This window comes from Zosterops lateralis (genome assembly GCF_965231275.1).
Source record: "Zosterops lateralis genome assembly, chromosome: 10".
Lineage (NCBI taxonomy): Eukaryota > Metazoa > Chordata > Aves > Passeriformes > Zosteropidae > Zosterops > Zosterops lateralis.
In genome coordinates this window covers 24778245-24789825 of record NC_139770.1, presented here as the reverse complement: position 1 = coordinate 24789825, position 11581 = coordinate 24778245, and the positions used below count along the sequence as shown (strand labels likewise).

The window sequence follows — 11581 nt, the reverse complement described above, 5'->3', positions numbered from 1 at the left end:
TTTCTCTGCATGGTTTTGCTCTGATTTTTTTTTTTTTTTAATTTGTTGATATTTGGAATAGCCTATTTCCTTGTCAGACCTGCACAAACACTGATCCAAGGTGGGGATGAGAGACAAAACACAATCCTTTACCACTGCCTGTGCTTCTTTTGGGTTTTGTGGGAAAATGAAAGACAGGGTATTTTTGGCAGGGGAAAATGATCACTTTATGCAAATTTGTGTTAAGGCAGAGAATTGTCAGCAGCAACCTAGATCATGAGATCAGGATCTGGGCTGCTGTGGTTGTCTGATTCAGAGCTGAATCATGTATCTGAATGTTTCCCATTAGTAGAATGGGAGTCCCACTACTTATAAAAACCAAGTGGGGAACCCTCCAGTGAGTCCCAGTTGGACACAGCAAATGTAAAATACATGCTGTATGTGTTTTGCGTTAATGTGTTACGCCTTGGAGCTGAATTTCAACTTCTTCACTGCCCTCAGATTTGGACTTTGCTAGCTTGGAAGATGCTTCCTTGAATTCCTTGTTGACAAAGTAGTAACAAATGGCATCCAGGCAGCAGTTAGTGTTGGCAAGGATGGAGGCGAAGTGCACAAAATCGTTAATCCTCTGTATGGCCGCGCAGTCAGAGCTGACGGAGTCCATGATGAAGCGGAGGAAATGCCCGAGGTACAGAGGCAAAAAGCATACGATGAACACAGCCATGTTTGCAGACACAATGTAGACAGCTTTCCTGGTTAGCTTTTCATTGAGACAGTTTTCCTTCTTCTTTCTCCTGAGCTCTGCAATGGTTTGTATGGAGCAGTAACTCAGGATGAGCAGGGGTATGAAAAACCCTGTAATAACGGCACACAGTGTGATCACTGAGGGTGTCGCAGAAGATTTTTCAAAGCAAAAGTCATCTTCTCTTCGGTCCTCAAAGCTTTTAATGAGGGAAGTCTCACAGATGATGACTGTCCAAAGGAATCCAGAGGCAAAAGCTGCCTTCAGCGGTGACCTCAGTGCCTTGGATCTCAAAGGGTATTTGATTGCAAGGTACCTGTCAGTGGCGATGATGGTGATGATACCAATGCTCATAAAGCGGTTTATGAAATAGCCACCTTCCAGAACCAGGCACCACCCATCTATCTTCAGGTGCTGGAACTGGGATAGAGTTTTAAACGGCAAGGTGAAGAGCAGCAAGCAGTCAGCCACAGCCAGGTTGACCATGTATACTCTTGTTTCTGTCCATTGGCCAAGTTTGCAACAGAACACCCACAGTGCCAACACATTCAGCACAATGCCCAAAAGCAAAACCGGGATGTAAACACACAGCTGGACAAGTGAAAACATTTCATAGGCAGTGATGTTGCAGCTGCTGTTGCTCATTTTGGGACTATCAAAATGTACAGTTCCTGCAAAAGCAAGTCAAGCCTTTTACAAGGGAGGTTCTGGACTGAATCAGTGATTAATTCTGATTGAGAGACTTCAGGGCTTTACCATCCATGAAAACCTGATGCAGGGTACCTAGTGGGAAGAAGAGGGACAAGGACACAAGCCTGTTCAGTTATGACGGAGAGAAAAACTTAGATTCTCCCTGGGTCCTGTGCGGGGAAGACTGCTCCAGGGGGGTGGCAGGGAAAAGGGCTTGTGCCCCCGTTTTAGCTCAGACTTGTATCAGGCAGCAGCAGATATCCTGCAGCAAGCAGTCATGTGAGCCATTGCAAACATTTGATAATGGGAAGGGGATACCTCAACCCAACTCTCATCCCTTCCCTTATTGCAGGGCTCAGTGGAAGCCAGCTGGCATCCTCACGGCTTAAAATGTTCCAGATGTGCAGAGAAAGGACAGTTGTCCTTTCCCTCAGTCCTGAGATGTCTCTGCATCACTTCTCATTAGTGATATGAGCAATTATTACTGTATCTCTTATTAGTATATCTCTCACTGGTTTCAGCTGCCATCAAATTCTGTACTCAGAGGACTGCACTGAGAACCGGAGTACTGCATCTGCCCGCTGCCTTTCAAGGGTTGTCAAAGCTGGTCTTTATCTCAGAAGTATTACAGCAAACTGCCACAACTCCAAGACAAAAAGAACTCACCGGTGCCATGGCAGGATCAGCAGCCATGTGGAAGAGGTGAGCTATGTTTGGTCTAGTGGGTGGTTTTACCACCTTGGATCTAAGGGCGAAGTTGCTGTTTGCCCTGCAGCTTTGGAGGAGTTAATGGAGAAGCACGTTCTAGGTGCAACTGTGCATAGACAGAAAAGACCCAGGATGTCTGACATGTCTTTGGGTTTTCCCTGCAAGGGGAACATGGGTCCATGGGGGAAAGTTCATGGGTCTCAAAAGCATCCCCAGCAAGCAAACATAAGGCAGAGCTGCAGCATTTATGTGCATCTGTGGGTCTTGTTTAGCTTTGAAAATCATGCAGCAGAGGAATCATGCCAGGAGACTTCTGAAGAGATAAGGGAATGTGGTACAGCAGATACCTGCAGCAGCTCTGTCCTCACATTATGAGCTCATAAGATATAAGGGAAGATCGTAACAGGGAGACCTAGTAAAGATCTAGCAAAGGTTGAGACGGCCCTTAAGCATCCCAAAACGTGTGAGTATCAAAACGAACCTTTGAAAATACGTTGGCTCCAGCCCTCTCTTTCTCCATCCCTATTCTGGAGTCCCACCATGGCTGGGGAAAGGCAATCCCCTGCAGAATTCAACTAACATTGTCAGTAAATAGCCAGGAGAAATTACCTGTCCTCTTGATGTCCTTGGAGAGAGCGAGTTCCTCCAGCCCAGGTGTGGAGTGCTGTGCAGGCAGTACGAGCAGGGCTCCTTGTACATGACCAGGAGGTGTCTCTGATAACCAATTTCTGGTGGCTGTGGGAGCAGCAGCGCTGGCACTCCTCCTGACAGAGCTTCCTCTGTCGCTTGTGTCCTCCTGCTGACTGAGGAACCTGCAATAGTCCTCCAAGGAGGTGAAAGGCTTGTCTGCCATGAATCCCTGCAGCAGTTCCTCTGGCAGTGGAATAGCTTTGGTTTTTTCCATTTCTGTACCTTCCATTGCCTGATGTTTCACTGGGCAGTGCCTGTTGACTCTCCTCACCCAACAGACTGTGTTTGAAGGGGACCCATTGCCTTGGAACATCCTAAGGTCTTCTCTCTGCCTTCCAGAGTGCCACTCCTGCTGGGATTGGAGCTTCTGTTGTGACACTGCCTGGGACAGAACAGCCCTAACAGCCCTGCAGCTGTTGGAGAGGTGAGGGCAGTGGTTTGCAGGAAGTTCTGTGATTATTATAAAGTGTTTCACTCTGAATCACAGTAGTTCTCTTGTCTTCCATTGCTCTTCTCAGCTAGCAATTCCGAGAAAACATGGCACCGTGACCCTGTGACCTGCTGACTTTGCGACTGCTCTGTGGTTGCAGGCGCCTGTGTCCCACAGGCTGCTCTTGGGCTCCCCATGGCAGCCTATTTACCAGAAAAGCCCAGACAAATTGATCAATGGGCTTAAAGATCCTGATATTAGTACCTTGAATTGCTGTCTTGGGCAAACATATTTCCCCTTTCCACTTTCCAGGCCATCTTAAAGCAGCTTCTGGGGTATTTCTTCATTGTCTGTCTGCACATCACAAGCCAGCCCTTGAGAATAATTCCATGCCAGTGTATCAGAATATATTACATATTTCTGACTTTCCAGGGACTGCTTTTGCCTTTCTTGGGGCTGCTCCTTGGTGGATGCTTACAAGTAGTTACTCTCATATTAGTGTGCCCAGTTCATTGATCCCCAGCCAATATCATATTTATGTCATGGTCTTTGTTGGTACTTTAATTTTCAAAGTCATCCAGCCTCTGGGTTGTGATACTTTCACCACTGTGTAGAAAACTTTGCATCATCCTCAAGTGTTGTTCACACCCTCCTCTTGTCTATGTCCAGGCGATCACTGGTGATGCAAACCATGAGCAGTCAAAATCGTGCCTGGAGGGGCTCAGCTCACAGCATCTCTCCAGTGTCATGCTTCCCATCCACAGCTTGGTGCTGTGGTTGCCAGATGAGGATCTCATCAGCCCAGTGAGATCTCAAGAGAGGGAGAGGCCATGTCACCAGGCTCAAAGCAGCTGGCTGTGAGCAGCAGGTTCACCAAGATGTGCCAAAACAAACTCAACACCAGCTACCAGCAGGCAAAGCTAGGATAAAGTGGTCTCTATGGAGAACTCGATGTCTCCTGCTGAGGCTCGTGGGTCTGTGCCTGATTCCTAGCCACAGCAGCCTCAGGATCCCCATCTTTCTCTCCACCTCGTCTCCCCATCTGCCACCCTCGCCTGCAGCTGCTCACAGTCCCCTCCTTCCCTGCAGTCACAGGTTTTATCAGCCCCACCACGGAGCAGTGACTCGGTGTTTCCCCTTCCTCTGCAGCTCTTAGCCTGCCTCAGTCCTGCAACTGCTGTCACCGTGTGGCGGCAGTGGAGGTGACACTTGTGGAGGTGTCACTTATGGAGGTGACACTTGTGGAACTGTCACTTGTGGAGGTGACACTTGTGCTGTGTTCTCTCTTCCCTGCTGGCAGCTCTGGGGCAGGGCACTCCAGGGTATTCCAGCAGCACTGCAGAGCACTGGTGCCTGTACAGGCTGCAGTGCTGCCTGCAGCGAGCTCCAAAGGGCTTGCACTGACACCACCATCCACCACACTGTGCCTGGAAAAGTGATTTTCTTAGTGAAAAGTAGCCAGTGGGACAAAATATTTCTGTAAGGTAAAGAAGCAGTGGTGTGGCCTGCTGACAGATTGATGGGCTCCTGCATCCTTTTCCTGCCAGGGAAAATCTCCATCTCCCCTGCATCCCTGTGTCCTGCTGGCTGCAGCTGGTGGAATGTCAGGGTGGGGCAGAGCTTCTGGCAAGGTGGGAGGGATATTGGCACCATCTCCACACACGGGTGGGGGACACAGGGCTCTATGCAGCACCCAGCTCTGCCCCGTCTGTTTGTTTCTTCCCTTTCTCACGGCAAGAAAGGATGGTGCAAGGATGATGCAACAGCAGATCTTGACCAAAAGAGAACTGTAGAGTTGAGAGCAAAACACGTCATGTTACTTTTAGTATGTCAAAGGCAGTTTGAGGCTAAGTGCAGCAACCCTACACAGTGACCAGCCCTGCCTGTTGGGGCTGTTTCTCCTTTTCCCCTTCCCCAACCCTGCGCGGAATTGCCTGAGACAGAAAACCCTGCCAGGGCTCTCTGTGCTGCAGCCCTCCCCACACTCCTGCAGTAATGCCCTTTTGGGCTGCCTAAAAACAGAGGACAGACAAAATTAAGGGAATAAAAAGCAGTTCTATTTATTGAAAGGCCTTCAGGTATGTTTAGGGCAGACAAAGCCCACCTAGAGGATGCACCCAAAAATGGACAATGGTCACGGGTTTTCACACTTTTATACGTTTAGTTCATTTGCATATTGGGGGTTCATCTTCCAATTACAGCTTCAGCTAATGAAGTCATTTACCCCAAATTTTGCTCCCCACAACTCACTTTTATTTACATTTCTCAGGGCCTGAGGCATTGAGGTGTCTTTGATTCCCAGGCCTGGAGAGGAATTGTTGTGTCTGACCAAAACGGGGAAGCAGCAGCTCACACTGTATATGGAGTTTAGAGTTATACACTCTATAAAGAATTGCAAGATTATAAATACATGAAAAACATAAAAGTTAAAATCCTAAGGCATCAGCAGCACCAGGGACCAGCTGAGTATCCACCCACAGCTGTGTACACAGACTGGTCAGGGCATGGAAAAGCCAGTGCTTCCCAACTGCCTGACGCTGCTTCAGTGCTTGTGGAGTTCCCTGGAGGCTGCTGGGCAGTGCTCACCACTGGAACAGCTGTGCTGCACCAGGGAAATGAAATCTGAGATGCCCTCAACACCTGGAAGCTGTACCCAGCCCACAGCTCCCCTCTACATGTCCTTCAGCCCTCTGGAGCTCAAACCTCTGGTAGGAACTCAGGTTTCAGGCCTGCCCAAATGCCACCAAACAGCAAAATACTGTCTTATGCCAGCCCCTGCCTTCCATGCATAGGAGTGCCAAAAATGCTATATCTGATGGCTACTCACTCACTCACTCATTTACCCAAAAACAAGATTCTGAATTACTTTGTAGGCTTTTCTTTGTGTGGTTTTTGTATTTAGGGTTGTTTTTTTTGTTGTTGGTTGGGGTTTTTTGTCTTGTTTTGGGGGTTTTTTGGGTTTTTTTCCCCTCTTAACCCTGAAGTGGAAACCATCATTAGCATTTTTTTTTCCCTTAAAGGAACAGGAAAGTTATATCTTGCAGAAATGTTGGTAAAACGCAGTGGCTTAGCCTTGCTGTTTGGGGCAGCTGATGGACTGTGGCAGCTGTGGCTGGTCCCCACTACCATTTCCCAGGCTCTTATGTGAGGAAATGGAAAAGGTTTGGGGAAAAGCGTGTCACCATCCTCCTGGATTGTGATTGCAGAGCTGGAAGGTGGCCAGGAGTTTGCTGTGGCCCAGGGTCTGATAACTCCACTGTTCCATTTACTGGGAGCACTCTGGGAGCTGAGGCTTTGTTCAGACTGCAGGAGGATGCCAGAAACCCACCCTAAACTTGACATATAAACCTGATAATAATTTTTCTCCAAGGTAGAAGATAATCTCCATAATCTCCAAGATTATTTTCAGATAATCTTTTGGTTTCACTGTTAAATATCCTGCTGCAAGTCAGATCTTATATCTCAGTAGCAAAGCCTTTTCTCCCAATCTTCAGTATAGATTTAGTATTAAGAGTAGAGGACTCTGATGTATAACAGTAATAAATGAATATTTATTTATACATATATTACTATGATAGCACATATATATACTATGACACACCTTTATTTTCACTTGCAAAAGTATGGAATTTTTTTGTTGTTTTCATAGCATTCAGTGGAAAGAGCAAAAAAATCTTAATGATAACAGGGATTGTGAAGTCAACTCATTTCCTCTTTACAATGAGAAAAAGGAACACTTATGAAATCTGTATGTGAGGCCACATGTATAAAAGCATTGCTGTTCTGTATTTCAGAATAGATGACGTATTTGGAGCCCACTGGAAACTGAACAAGTTCTCCATGTTCAGTTTCCAGAAAACATGAGCATGACTGAATCTGCAACAACAAGCAAGTTGTTTCCTTTCTACATTAACAGTACATTAACAGGTTGATATGAATCTTCATCTCTTTTTAAAAAATAATATAAAAACCCCATAATAATCTTTTTTGCACAGGTTTTCATTATAAACAATGAGAAGCAATGTCTCGGAAGGGAATCCTAGGTTCAAGAATATTTTGGAAGGCCCTCTGTGCTGTTCTTGAAGTAGAAGTGTTTTTCCTTGCTGAACACCACTTGCCTGGATTGTAAGAGATGTCTGTTCAGATGCCTCTTGCTTTCTGAGGGTAGTTAATTGCAGCATATTTGTTGATGGCTACAGGGGTGACAACACTCACACGTGTCCTTAAGCCACAGATGGTTGTTAAGATTGGGCACTATTTGTCCCCCACATCTTTTCCTGTCTCCGAAAAGAGAATTTAGAAGGCAGCACCACGGCTCAACAATGTGCAATGGTTAAACTGGTCACATTCACACACAGGCTACTTGCTCTACTTGCAGTGAAACACCAGCAATGCCAGAGCATTAGAAAATACCCCAGTGAAGAAAACTGGGATGAGTTACCAGCTGAATGACCTGAGTAGTTTCATCTGTTTTTATGGCACAGTTGCTCACTGAAGCTTCCACTGTGTTGTCTGCCAAAGAATTGACACAAAGCAGGTGGATCTAATGTTTGGATATGGGACACTTTCCGTGCTGGGAACAGTCCTTTGTGTGTTTATTGGACCAGGGTCTAGTCAGTGGTTTCAGACTGTGGTCTGAATGCATGTCACTGCACGGTGACAGACTTGGAGGGGAACTGTATGTCAGTTGTCACTAAGGAAGTTAATTGCCTCTAACTTTACATGAGCAGAATATGAGCTTGCAGTCCCAGGAGGAAATTTTTTAGAGGTTTACAAGTCAGAAGACACGGAAAGTGAAGGGCCATGAAGCCAAGCAAGACAAGCTGTCACCAGGAGGCGCCTCGAGCTGCGATGCAACAACAGAACAGTAGTCAGAGCTGGACACAAGTCACTGAGGACAGCAGGACAGAATTCAAGTTAACATCACCCCTCTGGAGGAGTTTGCCTGGTTTTTTACATACGCCTATACCTACAATGATTGCAAACACTGCAGGTGGTTCCATTCCCTGTGCCTCACAACTTGAGCAGCACTGTGGCACTCAACATCTGCCATGCACTGCACCCTGTTTATGTCATCACTGTTTCCACAGGTGGCCCTGACTCCTCACTTTGGTTCTTCTTGGACCTCATAACTATACACTTGGGCAGCATGGAAGAAAACTCTGGAAATTCCTTGGCTGCAAAATAATAGCAAAATGCATCCAGACAGCAGTTACAATTTGCTAAGCATACAGAGATCTTAATATAGGTGTAAATTCCTGGTAGCAGAGAATGAGCTCCAGCAACTTCCACGGCATACCGCAGGAGCAGTGAGATATGGAAAGGTGAGAAACAGACAGCAAACACACACAGATTCACAGAAACAATGTGCACAGCTCTCTGGAATAGTTTTGTCTCATGGGGGCCTGTGGCCATCTTCTTTTTTAGACATCTGATGACTTGAACTGAGCAAAAAATCACAATCCCTAAGGGAATAAAATACCCACAGATACTGTAGAATATAGAGAAATACCTAGGTTGAATAGATTGCCTCCGAAAACAACAGCCTTCCCAATTACTGCCATGTGAGGGATACCAATAGCAATAAATTATCAGCATAAGCCAAAGAAAGCCACAGACAGAAGCTGATTTCAGTGGGGATCGAAGAATCATTGCTTTTAGAGGGAACTTGATTGCAATATATCGATCAATCGCAATCAGGGTGATGATAAAAATGCTCATAGGCATGTTTATAAAATATATGTTTTGTATGGCTAAACACAGCTGGTCTATGGGATGTTTGTACTTGGTAAAATACAGCAGGAAAGGCAGGGTGAAGAGCAGGAAACTGTCTGCCACGATGAGGTTGATCATGTACACCTTGGTCTCAGTCCACCTCTTGAGTTTGCAGCAGAAGACCCAGAAGGCAATTGCGTTCAGTGGGATCCCCAGAGCGAGCACTGGGATGTAGACAACCAGCTGGAGCAGCACAATGCTACTCTGTGCTTCAACCTCAGTGCAGTTTCCTGTGCTGGGCTGTCTCTGCAAGGAAAGAGTGCAGGGATGAGACTGATCTCAGTGATAGGGTCTGTGCTCCCCTCCCATGACCCTGCAGCTCCTCGTGTCCCTGCACTGTTCATGTGGGCAGCCTCTGGAGGGGTTCAGCACCAGCACTCCCTCAGCCATCAAAGTTACACTGTCACTCTCTGCCAGCTATGACTGAACCACTGGGACAGCCCTTTCTTGCTGCTGTTGCAGGGTTAACCCTGCCTCATCGTCCCTCCAGCCCTGGTATGAACAGTTTGGGTCATAGCAAAGCAGCATAATAATTTTGGTTGTCAACTTTGCCTCTGCTGCAGTTGTCAGAGCCACTGGCTTTAGGACAGCCCACAGCAGAGCTGAGAAGCATTCCCCATTTGCCCTGGGCAGCATTCCCCATTTGCCCTCCACAGCCCTTGCTCTGCTGCTGAAGCCATCCCATGGGTTTGCTCTGGGCCTTTCCAGACCTGAGAACATCCTCAGGGCTTGAGCCCTTCCAGCCCAATGACTTTGCTCCCAGGGGCAGTGGGAATGCTGCTGCAGGCTGCTGAGTGGGTGGGCAGGATTTGTGTCCCCAAACACAAATCCATTCCTCTGCTGAGGAGGAACAGCTCAGCAGGGGCACCAGCAGCCCTGGCAGATAACAGGACTCCAGAGAAAGAAGGGAAAGTGAGCACGTGTCTGATCTCAGCCTTCAAAGGTAGGAAGCCAAGATTTTGCTAGGGCAGAAAACATGAGTCTGAGGACTTAGACTATCTCCTGCTCTTCCTTTAACTATTTCAGGGCATTTGCCACCAATGCAAGGAGGATGAATCAGACTTTGTCTCCAGCTCATAAATCAAGTGTTTTCAATGCATAGAAAGTGCCCAGACTCGTACAATCTCTAACATAGCCTTATAAGTCAGCAGCTTCTAAACATCAACATGCAAATTGTAGTGAAAAAATATGATTGTATGAAGTAAGTGAATTGTTTTTAGTGTCCATGATTGGGAGACAGATCTGGCAACCTCAGAGGAAAGCACAACACCTGTCCTAGCACCAGAACTGCCATAGCAATACTGGATCACAGGCATACAGTCACTTTTAGGGTGGAATTCATGGAGCAACTAACACAGAGCCTGTGTCCTAATGCTCTTGGGCTTTCAGCCTCATGGGTTTTGGCCACTCCGTGGTTTTAGCCTATGCTGAAGCTGTTCCCTGGCAGCCTGTTGTGGTCACCTTGCAGTGAAAAAGCCACTCTGCCAGAGTGTCACTGGCCTGAGGGACAGCTGAGCCCACGGGGCAGGACATCTCAGCCCCACCGAGCCCCCGTGCAGGCAGAGCTGGTGGCATCTCCCAAGGCCGTGTGCCTGGGGCCAGGTGTCCCCACACCTGAGGCAGCATTAATGGGAAACTGCAGCGAGGGGCAAAGACCCCCTGAATGGAACGTGGCTGCGAAAGGGAGAGGCAGACGAGCTGGGAAAGCAGGAGGGGACCAGGGCACCAGGGCAGACTGAGCCCCAAGCAGAGGTGAGAAAAGCACACCCTGAGGAGCAGAGCACACTGCCACGCACCACCGTGGGACAAGGACGAGCCTTTACCTGCTCCATGCGGGCTGGGTCCTCGGGAAGGCGGCAGGGCACAGCGGTGTCTGGGCAGGGAGGGAGATCCGCGGTGGCCACAGGTGGTGTCAGCGCAGGGCAGAGCTGTGCCTGGGCTGTCACAGCCCCGTAGTGCTGAACCAGCAATGAACTCGTGCTCTCCACCTGCGCTTCATTTATCCCCTGATTTTCTTGAGCTCGAGCCTCTGTTGCCCTCTGTTGTCCCACTCCCAGCAGCTCAAAGCCTCACCGTCAGATTTTCCACCCAGAGTGCGCTCCCCCTCCTCGTCTCGCACAAGCCGGCAATTAAAATTTCATCTTTTCAGTCGCGGGAAAACAATTTCTGAAATAAAACCCATAATGGTTGCAAATGGCCCTTCTGGCAGCAGCAGGCTCCCCCGGGAGCCCGGCAGGCTGTGCAGCCTTTGGTGCGGCATCGCTGGGAAGGCAGGTAAGGACAGTCACAGCCCTCCAGTGTGGCGCTGAGGTGCTGGAACTTCAGAAACACGGTTTGGAGAACGCCCTGCTGGTAGTTCAGACATTTGGGAGGTTTTTGTTGTCCACTGGCTACAGCAGTTGCAATCCCATCTCTGTGAGCCAGCTGACAGGAGCCAGGCTGACTCCCCCAGGATTTGTCCCATTAATTCTTGTCTTTGGAACTGTCACGGTTTGACACTGGCCAAATGCCAGGCACCCCCGAGAGCTGCTCACTCGCTCTCCTCTGCTGCAGCTGGGCAGAGGAGA

General features: G+C 48.1%; 2 protein-coding genes across 3 annotated transcripts; both read right to left on the bottom strand.

Annotated features, from left to right (window-relative positions):
• Nucleotides 1-357: 357 nt before the first annotated feature.
• On the bottom strand, nt 358-3228 carry LOC310913575 (G-protein coupled receptor 35-like). 2 transcript variants are annotated; one of them, XM_083869098.1, is made up of 3 exons: nt 2729-3228; nt 1478-1504; nt 358-1392 (listed from the first exon to the last, which is right to left on the bottom strand). In XM_083869098.1, the coding sequence occupies exons 1-3, from the start codon at nt 3120-3122 to the stop codon at nt 431-433; spliced, it is 1383 nt and encodes a 460-aa protein (XP_083725224.1). In that variant the 5' UTR covers nt 3123-3228; the 3' UTR covers nt 358-430. The 2 variants fall into 2 exon arrangements, with proteins under 2 accessions (XP_083725224.1, XP_083725225.1); XM_083869099.1 differs by lacking the exon at nt 1478-1504 and having other exon boundaries at nt 2729-2832.
• A 5078-nt stretch (nt 3229-8306) lies between these two features.
• Nucleotides 8307-10846, bottom strand: LOC310913356 (G-protein coupled receptor 35-like; the record flags this gene model as incomplete). Its single annotated transcript, XM_083868722.1, has 2 exons — nt 8307-9260; nt 10838-10846. 2 exons carry the CDS (start codon nt 10844-10846, stop codon nt 8307-8309), a joined length of 963 nt encoding a protein of 320 aa, XP_083724848.1.
• Nucleotides 10847-11581: the final 735 nt, after the last annotated feature.